The sequence below is a fragment of the Arvicanthis niloticus genome, chromosome 24, assembly GCF_011762505.2.
Source record: "Arvicanthis niloticus isolate mArvNil1 chromosome 24, mArvNil1.pat.X, whole genome shotgun sequence".
In the NCBI taxonomy this organism is placed as follows: Eukaryota; Metazoa; Chordata; class Mammalia; order Rodentia; family Muridae; genus Arvicanthis; species Arvicanthis niloticus.
The window spans coordinates 27,976,367-27,995,250 of NC_133432.1; the positions used below are offsets into that span (position 1 = coordinate 27,976,367).

Sequence of the window (18,884 nt, forward strand, 5' to 3'; positions counted from 1 at the left end):
GGAATCTGTCCGTGTCCTCGCGCCTTCTCCTGGTGGCGGGAAAAGTAGCTCGAGGTGGAAGGGATGTGCGGAATGGCTGCGACAGCGTTAGCTGCGCCTCATCTTTAGGTCCTCGTGGCCTCAGAAGGTAGTTGTCTTTTATGCGGCTGCAAAGGAAGGTATTAGTTGTGGTGAATCCGGTTACCTGTTGGCTGAGGAGAAATTTTCTCCTCAGCGCCACAGCGGACCCTAGCCCCTTCTCTTCAGAATCGCTGATCTTCAAAACAAAAACCAACCCAGTATCGTGGCGGGAAATGAGTTGAGGGACAGCGAGGCTGAGCGGGAGCGGAGGGGGAGAGGCTTCCGTGGCGGGGTTCTCGGTCCGGGTGAGAGAATAGCCACGCGTCCCTTGGCGCTTTGAGGGGAGGCGCGGGTTGTTTGCCGAGGTGAGAACTCTGGCTTGAATGGCCGTCCCAGAGAGAATGGGTGAAGAAGGAGAGAATTGTAGAAGACCTCTCGAAGTCCGCCCCCTTCCCCCGTGGGGTTCGGTATCCGTGGCCCCGCATCTTGGTAGCTGTAAGCAGAAAGGACGCGCGCTCTGCGAAGGCCTGGGGTCCATTCTCCTTGAAGCACGAGCTTTCCCCAAGGGCTAGCCTGAGGTCCGCGAGGTCGAGGTCAAGAATAGAAATGACATCAGCTGTCGCGAAAGAAACTGTTTTTGCTTACAAGTGGCCACGCATCTTTGGGGTTTCTTTCACCACCCCAGCCCCACTCCCCGCCCCGCCCCCGGCCCTGAGCCATTACACTTTACCTTGGATTTTATTTGTAATTTTCTGTGGAAAGTTTAGTTTGGGCAGTTACTTGTGAGAGTAAATTTGGTGAGGGTAGATGGACGGACTCTCTTTCGTTCTCTGTTTCTTTCTTTCCTTCTTTTTCCTTGTCAGACGTTCGAAAGGTTTGCACAACACACATGCGTACTCACAAAGTGAACTAAAAAAACCATGGAAGTCACGAGAATAGGCAGGGGTTCTGGACTATTAGACAATGTCCAAAAGCCATCAATTCAGTCTTAAAGGAAATGAAATTCTCATTTATCCTATCATTATCATCATTCTTTTTTTTTTAACTCCCCCCCACCCCCACCCCCACCCCCACCCCCACCCCCACCCCCACCCCCACCCCCACCCCCACCCCCACCCCCCAGCTGAGAACAGAACCCAGGGCCTTGCGCTTGCTAGGCAAGCGCTCTACCACTGAGCTAAGTTCCCAGCCCCAACTTTTTCTTTTAAAGGTGTGAATGCTCGGTCTGCATGAACACCTGCAGGCCAGAAGAGGGCATCAGATCCCGTTAGACGGTCATGAGCAACCGTATGGTTGTTGGGACCTCTGGGAGAGCAGACAGTGTTCTTAACTCTTGAACCATTTTACTAGCTCCTTGGCTGGTCCCGCCACCCGCCCCTTTGCATATTTATTAACTAGTATTTTCTTCCCTGAATCAGCTTTTTTTTTTAAATATATTTTTATTATGTATTCAGCATTCTGCCTGCATGTATGCCTGCAGGCCAGAAGAGGGTACTGTGTGGTTGCTGGGAATTGAACTCAGGACCTCTGGAAGAGCAGCCAGTGCTCTTAATCTCTGAGCCATCTCTCCAGCCCCTTAAATCAGCATTTTAATATTTGTTACTGTAGAAGACGCAAATTCATCTCAAATGGAGCAACAGCTTGATTTATCAGAAAGTAACTTCCTTGTTTTCTCTTCCCCATTGGTTGGGCTTCAATTTTTGAAGCTAATATTCATCAGATTTCCACTTTAGATTAAGGGAAACTCTTTATTGTATATCTCTTCTTATAGATTTGCTATAACTTATCCATGTAATAGTGCAATAATACATAGCATTTTCTTTTCTTTCTTTTTTTTTTACAAAAATTTTAATTAGATTTCATTTTATTTGTGAATGTATAGCCTGTATGTTATGAATGTGTACCATTTGTGTACTTGGTACCTGCCAAGGTCAGAGAAGGGAATCTGATCCCCTGAATTGGAGTTATAGATGGTTATGAACCACCATGCGAGTACTGGGAACTGAGTCGCAGTTCTCTGCAAGAACAACAAATGCTCTTAACTGCTGAACTATCTCTTTTTCTTTTCTTTACCTTTTCTTTGTGTGTGTGTGTGAGTTTGTATATGTGTGTGAGTGAGTGAGTGAGGGGCTGCAGGGAGAGGGGTTGTACTCTTGCAGCTCTGGCTGGCTTGGAATTCATACCATGCTATTGTGGAACTCACAGTGATATTCCCACCTCTGTTTTCCAAGTGCTAGGATTAAGGTGTGTGCCATCACGCCTGGCTTATCAATCATTTTTTGTTTCCTTTGTTTTTTTGAGGTAGGATTTTTTCCACGTAGCCCTAGCTGTTGTAGAACTCTCTTTGTAGATCAGGTTGGCCTCTAGCTCAGAGATCCACCTGCTTCTGCCTCCCGAGTGCTGGGACTAAAGGTGTGCACCACCATACCCTGCTATAATTCTTTATTTGTATTTTTATTTATGTATACCTGTGTGTGTCTCTGTGTGGGTATGTGCATTTGGTTACAGTGATTGCAGATGCCTGAAGAGGGTCCAATCTCCCGGAGCTGTTGTAGCAGGCAATTGTTAGCTGCCTGATGTGGGTGGTGGTTAGGTTCTCTGGAAGAGCCACAAGCATTCTTAACCACTGAAACATCTCTCCAGCTCAGTGATCTATAATTTTCTCTAGTTAGTTGGAGCTCCAGAAACACGTTAGCCTGGGAGATGTGTATAGGTTTAAATAGATTTTGAAACTAAATATTTGAAGGTTTGCAGTTTGTGAAGACTATTCTTTTTTTAATGTATTTAAGCAGTTATAGTTTTAAAATTTGTGTGTGTGTGTGCGCGCACGTGTATGTGTGCACAAGTACTTCAGAGTAGAGTACAGTGGTAAGCTTCATACCTACACTCTACATCTACCTACATCTGCTCCTCAGAGATATTTTGATAAGTTCTTTGTATTTTCAGGACTAGTTTATGAATATATAATCTGTTATGTAAGCATGCATTTTAAATAGCAAAATGTCACATCAAAATCACAGATTTTTCACTCTGCCTTTTCCTCTTTCCCAGGCACTTCTCATGATCTGCTTTGGAGTTATGGAGTTGGGAGAGATGTTTGTCCTATGTGGCTAAATTAGTACTCATTTTTGCAGCCTTTTATTCAATTTTTAGTTTCTATTCAGGACTATAAGAAAAAAGAGTTGTTTTAATGTTTTCTACTCCTTCCTTCCTCCCTCCCTCCCTTCCTTCTTCCTTCCTTCCTTCCTCTTTTTCTTCTTTTTTGTTTTTAGAGACAAGCCTGGAACTTACTTGTAGAGCAGGCTGGCCTTGAACTCAGAGTTCTACCTGCCTCTGCCTCTCAAGTGCTGGGATTAAAGATGTGCACCACCACGGCCTAGCCCCTTACCTTTTTTTAATGGAACAAATACATGTGGGGACTAGCAGTGATGAACTAAGGTTAATGGTGTGAAATATGCTCCTTACTCTGGAGGAACACTAATTGCTTCAGAATAGCAAGCCTCAATGACTCGTGTGTGTTTGTGCATGTCCACATACATTGAAAAGGTAAAATGCCAAAGGATCATTTAAAAATACGTTGTATTTAGCTTAATGTGGCCAGTACATTTTAAACACATCTTGTGATCTAATGGAAGATACCTTATGCCTTGGAATCTATCTCATAGATTTGCTGTTGGAACTAAATGCCATGTTACATAAATGGTAAAGAACATAGTCTGTGCTCAATATGTGTTAGGCACTGATTTAGTGTAGAACAACTGAGAGTACATTCCCAAGGATGAACTGTGAAAATCAAGGATGTTCTCCTCTCTCATATTGTCATGTTAAAGTAGACAAGCAGAGAGAAGATGCTAAGTTCTTTGGGCACCCTTTCTGGTTACCACATAGTTCTAAGCTACAATTGGTAGAATCCAGTATTTTGGGAATTATTTTGTCCTGAACATTCAAATAGTGGAAAAAATATGCACAGGGACCTCTGAATTAGTGGGAGAATTGTCAAGGTATTTGTTACTTCTGAATTGGTGGGAGAATTGTCAAGGTATTTGTTTCCTGAGTATTTGGGGGAACTCTGTGAAATGAGGGGTACTGTCCTTAACTCCCAGCACTGACCATGCCCTGTTACCACAGCTCCAATACTACCTGTGCTTCCATCACTGCTGCTAGCGTGTCCGTCTAGTTAAGGTGCCTGCCGTACCTCAGGTATAAGTCTGTGTCTCAGACCTGTAATCCCAGGTGACTGAGGCAAGAGAATTACAAGTTCAAAGCTTGCTTTGGGTTACAGAACGAGTACAAAGATTACAAAAAAAAATTAAAGGCTATCCTTGACAACTTATGGAGACCCTGTCTTAAGTGAAAAAGGGCTGAAATACAGCTCAGTGGTGAAGTGTTTGCCTGGCTAGCATGTGCAAAGGCCCAAGTTTAAACCCCAGTACTGCACAAACATAAAACCAAGGATCATTGCTTTAAGAACAAGCATGGTAATTTGATTCTCTGAATGCCCAGTCATGTTATTAGTGCTGATATGGTAGTAGAATTGGAGTCAAGAAGGCAGACGTGTTGTCCAGTGTCCCAGACAAATTTAAATTCAAGAAGTCAGGGAGAAAGATGTTTAAATTATATTTAACCAAAGTAATAACAATTTCTTTTCTTCTAACAGGCAAAGAAAGTGTAGTTTCTGAACTGAATGATGGCAACATTACAGAACCACAAAGGTGAGCCAAGGATGAGAGCAGTCACTTAATATATTTCTCTTCTCTTTTCCTTCTGTTTATCCTTTCCTTCAGAGGGGAATTCTGGTCACATGCTTTCTTTTCATTCTGTTCATATTACCATGCTGCCAGTTGCATTGAGCAAATAAATATGGCTTAGAAACAGCCCTGTTGGGACTCAGTGGTTAAGAGCACTTGCTGCTCTTCCAGAGGACCCATGGATGGTTCCCAGCACCCACATCAGGTAGCTCACAACCGCCTGTACCTCCGGCTCCAGGGCATTAGATGCCTCATGGCCTCCATGACTACCCACATGTACAAAGTGCACACATATTCACACAAATCCTTAAAAAAAAAAAAACCCAGCCATGCTCAGAGAATATATGTATGAATGAATTCACAGGGAGAAAAAGCACATTTAAATATTTATAATATAAAGTTAAATATTCTGAATGCCACTAGAGAAGTAAAAGTGTTACAGGCACTCAGAAGAAATAGACTATCATTTATACCTGGTGGGATCAGAATCATTTTCATAGAGGAGATGGCATCAGACTTGGTCTTGGGAATTTTATTGTGGTTTTTTTTAGTTTGGAGACATTTCTGTATGCATTTTGATTAGTTAAAAATAGATTTAAAAAAGATAAGCCTTGAGTCATTTCTAAATGTTCAATAGTTTTTAAAAAACTTATTTTCATGTAGTTAAGATGAACCTATTTTAAAAAAAATTTACCCTTGAATAATGTTTCATTCTTGAATAATTTACTTTCCTACATGCTTGTATCAGTCATTTGAATTAGTGGCACCAAACCTGGAGTATGCTAGAAACAACAGATCTTGACAAATTACAAATTTATGGCTCTCCAAACTGCTTTAAAGTAATCTCAGGGTGAGAAAAATGGAATATGTGGAGAGGGACTGAGAGATAAGGATTTGTTAAAAGCTTCTCCAACTTGACAGTGTCACAGTCAGTGTTCAGCAATCTCTGCTAGACACTGGGTTTCCTAAATTTCAATTTCAATTTTTTCAGAATATGAAAAGCAAACAAAGAAAACCTTTGCTCCACCTACACAAAAATCACATAGCAGGAAACCTCAGCCCAATTCATGGAAGGAGGACATCCCGGGGACCAGTTCTCCAGAGGCAGAGACCAAGCCAAGTCTGCTTAAAGCCAACTTAAAGAAGGAGCAGAAGGCAACTACAGAGAATGGACCAAGCAGGGGCAAGGAGAAAAAGCAAAAGGCTCAGGACCAGCCAGCCGAGAAGACAGGAAAGGTGTGAGTCACACTGATGGGCTCTAGTAGGGCAGTCTCACTTTCTCTGTCTCCAGATAAGCCACATAAGCAGAATCTTTTTGTGTTGGGAAATTTTTGTATGTGTGTTTGGGAGGTATTATTCAGGAACGAACCCAAGACCCCATGCATGGAAGGCAAGCATCCTATTTCTGAGCTATGCTTTCAACCCTATCTGGCTTTTAGCCCTGTCTGGCCTAGGACTCCTTATGTAGATCAGGCTGGCATCGAACTCCAGATATCTGCCTGCCTTGTCCTCCCAAATGCTGGGATTAAGGGTCTGTTCCACCACACTCATTGTTTGTTTGTTGTTAATTTTGAGAGAGGTCTTTCTCCATTTCCTGGGCTGGTCCTGGAATTGCAGTTATTTCACTGCAGCATCCTTCCTGAACAGCTAGGGTTACAGGCATGTTCTGCCACTGTTCATCTGACTTTGAAAAAAAAAAAAAAAAAAAAACAAACCAAAACAACAACAACAACAAAAACTACTTTTGGTTTTGAGACAGACTCTTGTAGCAAAGACTAGCTTGGATCTTGCTTTGTGGTCCCATGCTGGCCTAGAACTAATGGTAATTCTCTTGTCTCAGCTTTACAAATGTTGAAATTAATTTATTGGGTGTCTGTGCTGATGTAGGAAGTACACATTAATTCTTAAGATGGAGTCCCATGTAGCTCAAGATGACTGTGAACTGGCTATGTAATCAAGACTGGCCTTGAGTTCCTGATTCTTCTGCCTCTGCCTCCCTAGTTCTGAGATTACAGATGTGTGTCACCATGCCGAGATGCCAAAATCATTTAGCTAGAAATAATGGGCTAACAGTGGGATAAAGACGAGTGCAGGAATGGATAGAGTTCATAAACAGTTTCCCATTTGTTGTCCCTTTGTCCCCAGGAGGTCTGGGTAAAGTTTACGGACTCCGGTTGACTTAATATGTGCATAGTTTTGTTCATTTACTGCTTCATGTAAACAAGCCTCCCCTGACTTGTCAGAAGTGAGAAACTAAGAAAAGACAAACACTTCTCCTTTCTTATTCTTGTCTGCAGGAAAAAACAACTCTTACCAGTGCAGAATTTGAGGAGATTTTCCAGATTGTACTACAGAAGTCCCTGCAGGAGTGCTTGGGTATGGCCGGGCGTGAAGAGAAAGGGCTTCATCACACAGAGTGACTGTCATCTAAGGGGTAGTATAAGTCCGACAACTTCTTCCCTGCCATCTTTTGAGAAAATACTAAATGATACTTGAAATATTTGATCTGTAGCTAAACCATGTTAGAGAAAAGTGAAAGAAAAGAGTTTTTTTTCCCTAAGAAAAGTAGATACTAACTTTAGAATCAACACAGCCTCACCTGAGTTTTTCAAATGCAATTTTGTTTACTTATCTATGATTGCAATCTACTTAGAAAAGATAGTATTCCCCAGATTTGGAGAATGTATTTTATGTGTATATATGTATGTGTATTTAAATGCCTTTTTTTTTTTAGTGTATGTCTGTGCCTGTGCATGCGTGCGTGCCGCCCCACCCCCCATGCGCCCATGCACCATTCTATGGTCTATGTGTACAGATGAGAGGACAGCTTGCAGGCATTGCTTTCCTCCTTCTACCAAGTGGATCTTGGAGACTGAACTCAGGTTTTCAGGCTAGGCGCTGAGCTGTCTTACTGGGCCAAGGCTTATATATTTTTAATATTTCATTGCTTCTTTTTATGGATTTTATTTTTATTACTATTTATTTAGTGTCTCTACATTTAATTATATGCACAGGCTCATGTGTCTGTGTTAATGTATGCAGGTGTGCATGTGTACAGGTACAGATGCATGTGTCTGCTCATGTGCATTGAGGCCAGAAGTCAACCTCAGTTGTCACTCCTCAGGCTCTGCCTTGTGTTTTGAGTCAGTGTCATTCCCTGGCCTGGATCCCAACCAGTTCCTCTAGTCTAGGCTGTGGGGAGTTGCAGGGATCTGCCTGCCCCAGTGTCCTCAGTGCTGGGATTATGGTGCATGACACCATACTTCATTTGTTTGGTTTTGATTTTACATGGGTTATAAGGATTGAACTGAGATCCTCTTACCTGTAAGGCAAACACTTTATTAATTGATCTATTTCCCCATCCCTAAGTTTGATTTTTAGAATAAAAAAGGGCTATTGTATAGACTCAGGCCTTTTCTATAAGGTCATGTGACTAAGGAGAATGGTTTCATAGCTATTTGTAGGTGCACTTCAGGCATTTGAGGAAAGATAAATAAATACAGTACTTGTACACTAGGATTATCAGCCCTGAAATGAGGTTGATCAATATAGAAAAGCTTGCAGAAAGATAAGAATTTTAGTGTTTCCTGAATTTTAATGATTTTAAGTTCTATTATATGACAAAATACCAGACATAGACTATTCTAAGCACAGAGGTAAGGTATCTGAATGGAATGTTGGGGTTGAGAAATACTAGTGCATTTGTTTTCCATGTTTCTCTTCTGCTTGTAATACTTGATTTTGGAAGGGCTAGGGTCTGGCCTTAATTTTGCAGAGACTTCCTGTGTCCAACGCATAAGACCTACCAAATCGGACAAAGAACCAGGCATTGCTCCTTCTACCACCGATAAGGAAACTGCTGATCCGTAAGTTTATTCCAGAGAGTTGAACAGAGGGTAGGCATAACATTGGTAAATTGTGTCCCATCTTCCTGTGTTTATGTAGTCATTCATTATATTATATTGATTTATCTTAGCTCAGGAAAGATGGCTCTTTGAGTTGGCATGGAAACAGCAAGGAGTTGGACAACATGACCTCAGGAGACCCGGCACTTAGATGTGTCTTTTGGGGTTTAAACAGTTTCTAGTGCATGCTATACCTGACTCAAGTCTAGAATTCCTGTTTATTTGCAACCCCTGATTTCTTTTTCAAAGAATTGGCATGACAAGTGTCCTCTGAATATTTTTTATTTAAACAATATCATTTTCAGAAAGAAAGTAATAATTCCTGATACTGCAGAGATGGCATCTTCTCTAGAAGAGGAAGTGAATTCTGAGATGGGGACATGTAAGCTAGGCCAGCCAGTTACTGAACCCTCTAAGAAGAAATCTAATAGACTCTCTTTAAGCAAACAAAGGAAGAAAGCTGGTAACTATCTTCAGATGGTTTTAAAAATAGATTTATTTTCTATTTATGTGTATATATATATATATTTATGTGTATATATATATATATATGTCTGTCTGAGTGTATACCATGTATATGTGGGTATGTATGGAAGCCAGAAGAGGAAGTTGGATCCCAGGTAGTTGTGAATTGCCCAAAGTGGGCTCTGGGAGCCAAAGTAGGGTAGGGTCCTCTCTCTAGCTCCCAGATATCCTTTAAACTTTTTTTTGTTTGTTTTTTGTTTTTTGTTTTTTTGTTTTTTGTTTTTTGAGACAGGGTTTCTCTGTGTAGCCCTGGCTGTCCTGGAACTCACTCTGGAGACCAGGCTGGCCTCGAACTCAGAAATCTGCCTGCCTCTGCCTCCCAAGTGCTGGGATTAAAGGCGTGGGCCACCACTGCCTGGCTCCTTTAAACTTTTAAAAATGTTATTTATTGTTAGTGTAGGGCATGCACATGCCATGGTGCATGTATGGAGGTTAGGGAACAGTTTTTTGGGGATCAGTTCTCACTTTCCACTGTGGCTTCTACATCAGCCCAAGTCAGTCCTTCTTTGAAACCTGGTTCAAGTACTTATTCAAGAAATTAGAAATGGGACATGAAGCAATAATCCACAACTTCCTGCCCCAGTCTTGGGGCTTCCTGGTGACTCTTTCCCTGGTTTTTATTGCCTGCAGATAATCTCATATCTCCTACCTCACAGTGTTTTGTTCTGTTTCCCCAGAAGATGAGAAAATGGAGAAAAGCCAAGATGGACGTGAGTGCAGTCTGAAAGAGAAACAGAAGATAATGATTCAGGATCAGTCTCAGATCAGCGACCACCAGAAAGGAGAGGAAGGTGGTTTTGGTGAGCTCAGCTGAGTTTGAGAAACTTGGGCTGATAATTCAAGATGGAGGAGATGTGCAGTGCATAGGATGTTAAAGGAAACCACAAAGCTGTTACTTATCTTTCACAGTTGCTTCTCAGGAGGTATGGAAAGAGGAAGAAGTAGAAAGACTTCATCTGTTTGGTTATTTATTCACAGAATCCACATTCTGCACCTGGTATTTTAGATGGTGTCCAGAAGGAAACTGAACTTGGCCCAGAAGAGAATCAAACAGTTAGGAGAGGGTGGTGGAATGTTGTCAGGCAAGGGGAGAATTCCATGAAAGAGAGAGTACCCAGTCATGGCAAACCTTCACAGACAAGTTAGAGGATGAAGATGGAAAATGTTCAAGTACATCACAGTCAGTAAGCCGTCAGGGTTTTAGTGATGGCTGCTGTATGGGTTGGTCAAGGTGATTGGCAGGCTCTAGTCGGTTAAGAGCTGGCACTCAGATCCCTGGAACTCACATAGACCTGGATGCAATAGCACACACATATGTAAATGAAGGGTTGCCACAGGGAGGTAGGAGGTGGAGACAGAAGAATCTCCTTAAGCTTGGTAGCCACTTAGCCTGTCATATACAGGAGGAAAAAAATAAAAGACTGTCTCAAAGAAGGTAGAAGGCATGATGTAGTTGTCTTGACCTCCACACACATGCTGAGGCTTGTACATACTTGCATTCTCATACATGCCACAGCATGCGTGTAACCACATTTACATGTACAATGATAAAACAAAATAACAACAACAAAAAAGAAATGATGGACCAGGCTGGGTGTGGTAGCCGATCACAGAGCCAGTGTGGTCTATGCAGTGAGCCCCAGCTCAGCCAAGATACGTACAGAGATCATGTCACAAAAATAAACAACAACCTAGAATGTTTAGTATAAGAAGCAGTGAAATAAAATTTAGCTAGTGTCTTATGATGTGTCTATATGTACATAGTTTAGTTTTCTCTTTGTGTGTGTACACATGTGTATTCATGTTGTATTTGTTCATGTGTGTAGATACACAGTCGTGTGTGTAGGCCAGAAGGCAACCTCAACTATTATTCCCCAGGAACTGTCATTTTTTTTTTTTTTTTTTTTTTGAGATAGGGGCTCTCATTAGCCTGGAACCCACAAAGTAGGCTTAGGTTGGCAGGCCAGTGAGCCCCAGAAGTCTGCTTGTCTCCATCTCTCCAGTACTGATTACAAATATTTGCCAGTGTGCCCAGAATTATTAATGAATGAATGAGTGAATGAATGAGTGTTTGTGTATGCTCTTGACACAGGACAACTTGTAAGAGTTGGTTTTCTCTTCCATGTGGGTCTCAGGGATCAAACAGATGGTTAAGCTCAGTGCCAGGTTCCCTTCCCTGCTGAGCTGTCTCCCTAGCCCAGTGACCATCTTTTTAAATTTTTTTTCATCTTTTTTTTTACATGGGTTCTGGACATTGAGCTCAGGGTTTGCAGTGAGAAGTACTTACTAAGTGAGTCCTCTCCCCATCCCTGTATTTACATAATTGTTATTTTAAAAGCATAAATTGGCTTGCGTGTTCTTGGAGAGGCACTCTAGAAAGACTGTGCATGGTCGGAAACCCACAGTTGATGTGCGTAGAGAACGAGCTGGGAGTGTGATGTCTTTAGGCAGTCAACTTGTGTAGGGCTTAAATCACCCGAAGGGAAGGTCTAAATAGACTTTTTCCCTGTTTTATTAAGTAAGTTATTTATTTTCTTTCTATCCCAATCACAGCTTTCACTCCCTCCTTCCCATCCAGTCCCTCCCTTTTAGCTCCTCTCCCCACACCCTCCTTCCCCTTCTCTTCAGAAAAGGGGAGTCCTCCTGTGGATCTCACCCAGCTTTGGCATATCAAATGGCTCGACAAGGCAGCCCAGTTAGGGGAAATGGGTCCATAGGCATGCAGTGTAGTCTGAGACATCCCCTGCTCCTGCTGTTAGGAGTCCCACGTGAAGACCCAGCTTTACATCTGTTACATATGTTCATAGGCTGTCTCCCATGCATTCTTTGTGGTTGGCAGTTTAGACTCTGAGCCGCCATGGCCCAGGTTAGTTGATTCTGTAGGTTTTCTTGTGGTGTCCTTGACCCCTCCTCTCCTTCAGTCCTTCCTCCCCATTTTCCACAGGAGTTTTCCAAGCTTCACTTAATGTTTGGCTGTGGGTCTCTGCATCAGTTGCTGGGTGAAGCCTCTCTGATGACAGTTATGCGAGGCTCCATCTGCAAGGATAGCAGAATATCATCAATAGTGTCGGGGTTGGCTCCTTCTCGTGGCGTGGGTCTCAAGATGGGCCAGTCATTGGTCAGCCATCCTGTCTAATTCTGTTCCATCTTTTACTCCTACACACCTTGTGGGCAAGACAAATTGTGGGTCTCAGGTTTTGTGGCTGGGTTGGTGTCCCAGTCCCTCCATTGGAAGTCTGCCTGGTAACAGGAGATGGCCAGTTCCATGTCCTCCATTGCTAGGGGTCGTAGCTAGGGTCACTCTGTAGGTTCCTGGGAGCTTCCATTATTCTAGGCTTTAGAAATAGGAGGTATAAGCTAGGGGAGGACACAGGGAGAATAGATTATTTCTTAAAGGGAGAACTAGGAAGTCGGTAAATGAACGATTCTTTTTGTTTCTTAAAGTTACCAAGGAGAGGAGAGCCCTCCTGGTAGAGGGTGTGGAAAGGGACTGACTGTCATAAATACAACTTGTAATAAATGTGGTGAAGGAAAAGGACATTATGATATGAGGAGAAATATTGGAGCCCTAAGTAACATTAGGCTAGCCCAAAAATGTATTCCTAAGGTAGTTAATTTCAGTTAAAACCTGAAAACCAACTACAAGTTGTCTAAGTGGAGGGTAGGAGAAAGTTTTAGGTACGAAAAGATTTGGTATATTCTGGGTATTGAAAGAAAGCCAATGGGATTGGAGTTCTGAGATGGGGAGGAGAAGGTGTGGGGAGTGCTTTGGAAAAATGGAAAGAGATAGGCAGTAGCTCAATTCAAGAAAATGCTGTGGACTGGAGAGATGTCTCAGCACTGGCAGAGGACCTGAGTGTGAGTCTCACCTCACAGCCACCCATGATTCCATCTGTAGGGGATCTGATGCCCCTTTCTTGCCTCCATGGGCACATACACTTATGTGCAAACACAGATACATGCACATACCCGGATATATAAACACAAATTGAATAAAATCTTTGCGGACTGTACAGTAGCAGTGGATGTCTTTAATCCTAGCGTTCAAGAGGCAGAGGCAGGTAGATCTCTGTGAGTTCAAGGCCAGCCTGGTCTACAGAGCTAGTTTTAGGACAGGTTACACAAAGAAATCCTGTCTTAGATGATGATAATAACAACAACAACAACAATAATAATAGACAAAATATTAAAAAAATACCTAATATTGAGAATTTTATCTTAAGGGCAATGAGAAGCCACTGGTGATTTGTATCCAGGTGAATGACATCTTCAAATTAATGTTTGAAAATGATCTTTCAATGACTGACTCATCAGAGATTGGGGTATGGAGGAGGACAGACCCATTAGTAGTTGAGAATAATAGCAATTCTAGCACTAGTGCTAGAATGTGTAGTGGTGGCTTGGGTTAGGATGATGAAAGCAGAGATAGAAGTGTATTGTTTTATAATAGTTTAGAGATAAAATCGTCAGGGCTGTCAGTTGGTGGAGTGTGAGAGAGGAAAGTATCAAAAGAGATTGGCCTCTGGTATAGTCAGCTACATGACAGGAAATGGAGTAGAAGCCACTGTGGGAGAAGAGTAAACGTTTTGATTGGATGCATTAAATGGTCAGTCCTCAGCACCACAGAAACTAATCACAACAGCAGGACATGGTGAGATACGGCATAATGCCATACAGGTGTCAGCAAGCAACGTGACTTAATTCATAACAGAGGCTGAGAGTACACAGCTGTGTACTGTCAGGTATGAAAAACAGAGTTCACAACTATGGGAATGGATGAGCTCAGCTCAGTGGAAAGTGTGGTTTGAGGAGAGAGAGCCTTTGAGGACAGGAAGCTAGCCTTTCAGGAATGAGCAGGCAGCTGGAATGCTGTGTGCGTACTGGTTACAGCCACACACGGGTTGAGCATCAAACAAGTTTTTCCTCTCATTTTTTATTAGCTCTTTGAGAATTTTTAATGTATTTTCTCATAGTCGCTTTTCTCTCAACTCCTCCCAGATCCACCCCCACTTCCCTACCCACACAACCTTTTGTTCTCTCTCTCAAGTCAAGTACAAAATGCTTCCTTCTCTCTTGGGGTGTGGCTTTCCACAGGGGCTTCACTCTTAAAGAAAACCAACTCTCCTTCCTTAGCTATCATGCTACCAAGAGTTCCTTGGGTAGGGCCAGGCTTGGTGCCCACCTCTCCTCTCCATGCTGGGGTTTTGTCTGGCTTGAGTTTGGAAAGGTCTTGTGCATGTTGTCAAAACTACTGTGGATTCATACCTGCAGCTGCCCTTCAGTGTCTGAAAACCAGCTTCTCTCCACCTCTTCTCTTTTCTTTTTTTAAGTCTTGCTAGGTCACGTGACCTCTGCAAATACCAAACTATTAGGGGAAATTGCATTGGTAATTTTTTGTTTGGTTTGTTAGTTTTTGCTTTGTTTTGTTTAAAAGACAGGATCTCATATAGCTCCAGCTACCCTTGAACTCACTATATAGCTGAGGATGACATCGGACTCCTGATCCTCCTGCCTTCTAAGTGCTGGGATGGCAGTCCTGAGCTAGTCCACCAAATTAATGAGGTGCTAGTGATGGGACTCTGGGCTTCATGCACACTAGGCAAGCATTCTACCAACTGAACTTCATCTCAGGCCCAGTAACAGTCATTTCTAACTAATACATCATGTCTAACTAGTATTTTTGTTTTGTTTTAAATTTTATTTGTGTGGGGGGGTATTTTGCCTGTATGTATGTCCAAGCACTGTGTCCATGGTTGGTGCCTACAGAGACCAGAAGAGGTCAACTCCCCTTGACCTGGAGTTACAGATGATTGTGAGCCACCGTGTGAGTGCTGGGAACTGAACCCAGATCCTCTGGAAAACAGCAAGTACTCTTAACCACTGAGCCATCTCTCCAGCTCCCAGTATTTTGTTTTTAGATAAAGTACCTTAAGAAATGATCCATTCATAGTGTATGAGGTTTTGAAAAGACCCAAATGCAAGTCACCTTTTCTGAGTTATTCTAGTGGGATCAAATTAGAACTGGGTGATGTGTGTCCCTGCATTTGAACATGTTTTAAGGTAAAAATTGACAGTGGGTAAAATTTTAACAAGGCACGCTTACAGAATTATTGTTTGGTGATATTAAATCTCTCTCTCTCTCTCTCTCTCTCTCTCTCTCTTTCTCTCTCTGTGTCTGTGTGTGTATGTGTGTGTGTGTCTTTCTGGCTGTCTAGGCTAGAGATCAATCCTGGGTGTCTTCCTCAATCATACTCCATTTTATACTCTGGGGTAAGGTCTCTCACATAATCTGGACATCACTGATTCAGCTAAGCTGGCTGGCAGTGAATGCCAGGGATCCTGTCTTTATCTCCCTAGCACTGGGATTAAAGATGTACACTACTTTACCTGGATTTTAACACAAATGCTGGAGATCCAAACTCAGGTCCTCATGCTCTCAGAGTGGATGGAGTGGATGGGCAGACTGGTAGGTTGGAGACTGAGGTACAGTAAGAGTTGCAGGATTCTTTCAGCAAGTGAGGTAGAGAAGACAGTGCATTTGTGTCAGAGGATGTTTGGACAAAGACTCAGAGGGTCTGTATGCTTTCTGACATGACTGGCTGGGCCATGCAGGAGTAGGAGTAGGTTATGAGGTGTATGGAAAAGGACCAAGAAACCAAGATGGGCTGCTTGTGAGGTACTCCTTGATGTGGTGATCATCTGAACTGAAGGCTGGAAGAGGGGAGGCAAAGACTGAGCAGGACACCACCATCTTTATAAGGGAGACAAGAGGGCAAGGTAGTTTCTGCAGGAGAGAGAGGCACAGTGGCAGGAGGAATAAGATAATGTTTAACCCGTTTTCTGCATTGAGAGATATGGGGAATGTGAGAAGGAACAGACTCCACTTAGGAAGCTGAACTGTGGGATGAGTGGGGGCAGAGTCACTGGTGGTCATCCAGGGATCACAACAAAGATTGAGAGCCGTGGAGAGGGCTTGGTCAGTAAAGTGCTTGACAAGCAAGCATGAGGATCTGAGCCTGAGCCTTTATTAAAACCCACGTGATAAAGGTAGGTGCAGTGACGTGTGCCTGTAATCCCAGTGTTGAGGAAGCAGAGACAGGAAACTCCAGGTTCACAGAGATCCTAACTTAAAATATAAGGTGGAGGTGGCTACAAAGGTGCTTAGTGGTTAAGAGGGTTTACCGCTCTTGCAGAGGACCTGAGTTCAGCTTCAGCACCCAGGTTAGGTGCGTCACAACTGACTTTAATGTCATCTCCAGAGGATCCAGTGCCCACCACTTTCTCCATGAGCACTGAAGTCAGTACACACATACTCCTATATACACATAATTAAAAATAAAAATAAAATCTTAGCAGATATGGTGGCTTATGCTTTTAATCTGGGCACTTGGGAGGCAGAGGCAGAGGAGAGGCAGAGAGGCAGTGAGGCAGAGGAGAGGCAGAGAGGCAGTGAGGCAGAGAGGCAGAGGCAGAGGCAGAGGGAGAGACAGATTCTGAGTTTAAGGACAGCCATTTTGAGGACAGGCAGTAAAAACTTGTCTCAACAAAAGTCAATCAGTCAGTCGATCAATCAATCTTTAAAAGCCCATGTGCATGTATGTACATGCACGTACACATGAGTGTGTGCACACATATACACATAACCCCCAAATCCTACACACACACACACACACACACACACACACTAAGATGGACCCTAATAGAGGAGAATGCTGCTGTCCACCTCTGACCTGTACAGGCAAATGTGAGCACTCACACAAAAGGAAATGGAGTTCCCAGAAGAGGCTGATGCTGTGTGAATAGAGTTTCTCAAGCTTGCAAAGTTTCAAGGAATACAGTGGAAAAGTTTAGCAGAGAGATAGAAGTGGAGGTTTGAAAAGCAATTGATGAAAGAAAACTATGTCCTCTGAGTGGAGCCCAAAGCAAGTGCTTAAGAGAGAAATGCTGGGCTCAGACCTGCTGTGTCTTGTGGAGGATCAACTCAGGGAATTGGTCCTAAAGGATTCAATTTTGTCATTTTTTTAAAGATTTATTTTATTTTTCAATGTGCATGATACATATTGGATGTAGATTTGTGTACATGAACACAGTGCCTTCTGAGGCCAGATGAGAGAGTGAGATCCTCTGGGGCCACGGTTGTGAGATACCCAGTGTGGGTAGGTGCTGGGACCCAAACTCACATCCTCAGGTCCTCTTTAAGGGGAGTGTGTGCTGCTCTTAATCACTGAGACTTCTCTCAGCCCTGCAAGCTCAAGCTTGTAATTTGACAGCAGAAAGATAAATGTGATGAGATTTGGATAAGAATTATGAATATTGTGCACAAGAGATGCAGGGTAGTATTTAGAGAACACTAGTGCAAGTCAGAGTATCAGACCCAGGAAGATGCTGGGCAAGGGGGCAACCTCAGACACCATCCACCTTTTTAATTTTTTTTTTTTTTGAGGGGGAAGGAGGAGAGGGAGAGGGTGCGAGACACTGGCCCGGAACTTACCAACCAAGGTAGCTGTAGAGTCCTAGGGATCCCCTTATCTATCTCTAGGTTACAAGCGCCCATCACCATGCCCAGCATTTTTTTTTGGGGGGTGGATAGTGTGTGGATCTAACTCAGCTCTCCTGCTTTCAAGGAAAGCAGTCTCCTAGCTTACTGTTTCTTTGTGATAATGGGGATGGACCCATGGGGCTTTGCAAAAGTTAAGAAAGTATTCTGCAGAACACTGAGCTACGCTTACAGCCCTAAGGCAACCTTTAACATGTGCTTTTTCTTTCTAATTTTTAATTTTGTGTATGTGTGTGCAGGAATGTGGGTTTGTACACATGAGCAAAGTGCCTACAGAGGCCAGAAGGAAGGTCCCCTGAAGTGGAAGTTAAGGCGTTAGTGAGCTGGGTGCTGGAACTAAACCCTGGAAAAGGGGTGCATGCTCTTCATTGCTGAGCTAAGGCAAACTATCTGATATCAAGACAGAAAGTGTCATTTGTGTCTGGTAGAGAGAGATTACAATGGAAAGCTTGGGTTCTAACGTCAGCTCTGTCACCAAGTTAGGTTGGCCTTCAGTAAATTGCTATCTCTGAGCCTTCACTCTGCCGTTTATAATTCAGAGCCTTGACTGGTTAGTATGCAAGCTCTGAGATATGATTCAGATATGTATTGAATTTAGTTGGATGGAAGAAGGAAGGGTGTGTTTTTGTCTTACCTCAGTTTCTCTCTTGTCACAGGCCACTGTGTCATCTGGGTCCAGTGTTCCTCTCCCACGTGTAAGAAGTGGCGGCAGCTACGTGGAAACATTGATCCCTCAGTTCTTCCAGATGACTGGTCTTGTGACCAGAATCCAGGTAGGAAGGAGTGGAAATGGTTTCCCCTAGTTTTTATTGCTCCTCTGTTTCTTTCCCAACATGTCTCCTTTCAGTTAAGTGCAACTTAGTTGTAACTGTGGGCTCTGGGAAGGAAGGATCTTCCTGTTCTGTGGATGAATCTGGCATAGGGGTGGCAGGAAGACATGGGGTGGACCGAGCAGCTTTATGTGTACACTGAGTGAATCCTACCTGTGTCAGCATTGCCTGCTCTTACCACCACTGCCTGGAATATTAGTGTTGTGTTGTGCTAGGCAGAGAGGGATATATGACATGCTGGGAAAGGCAACCGAGAAAG

General features: G+C 43.1%; 1 protein-coding gene across 1 annotated transcript in view; it reads left to right on the plus strand.

The window, feature by feature from the left end:
• Positions 1–18,884, plus strand: part of Zcwpw1 (zinc finger CW-type and PWWP domain containing 1) — a 26,049-nt gene continuing 7,165 nt past the window's right edge. The window contains exons 1-8 of the mRNA XM_076923347.1: positions 1–127; positions 4,718–4,772; positions 5,800–6,044; positions 7,106–7,184; positions 8,584–8,674; positions 9,019–9,176; positions 9,916–10,038; positions 18,452–18,568. Of these exons, the coding sequence (XP_076779462.1) occupies positions 4,745–4,772; positions 5,800–6,044; positions 7,106–7,184; positions 8,584–8,674; positions 9,019–9,176; positions 9,916–10,038; positions 18,452–18,568 (841 nt within the window). The 5' untranslated portion in view covers positions 1–127; positions 4,718–4,744. The remainder of the gene's footprint in view (positions 128–4,717; positions 4,773–5,799; positions 6,045–7,105; positions 7,185–8,583; positions 8,675–9,018; positions 9,177–9,915; positions 10,039–18,451; positions 18,569–18,884) is intronic.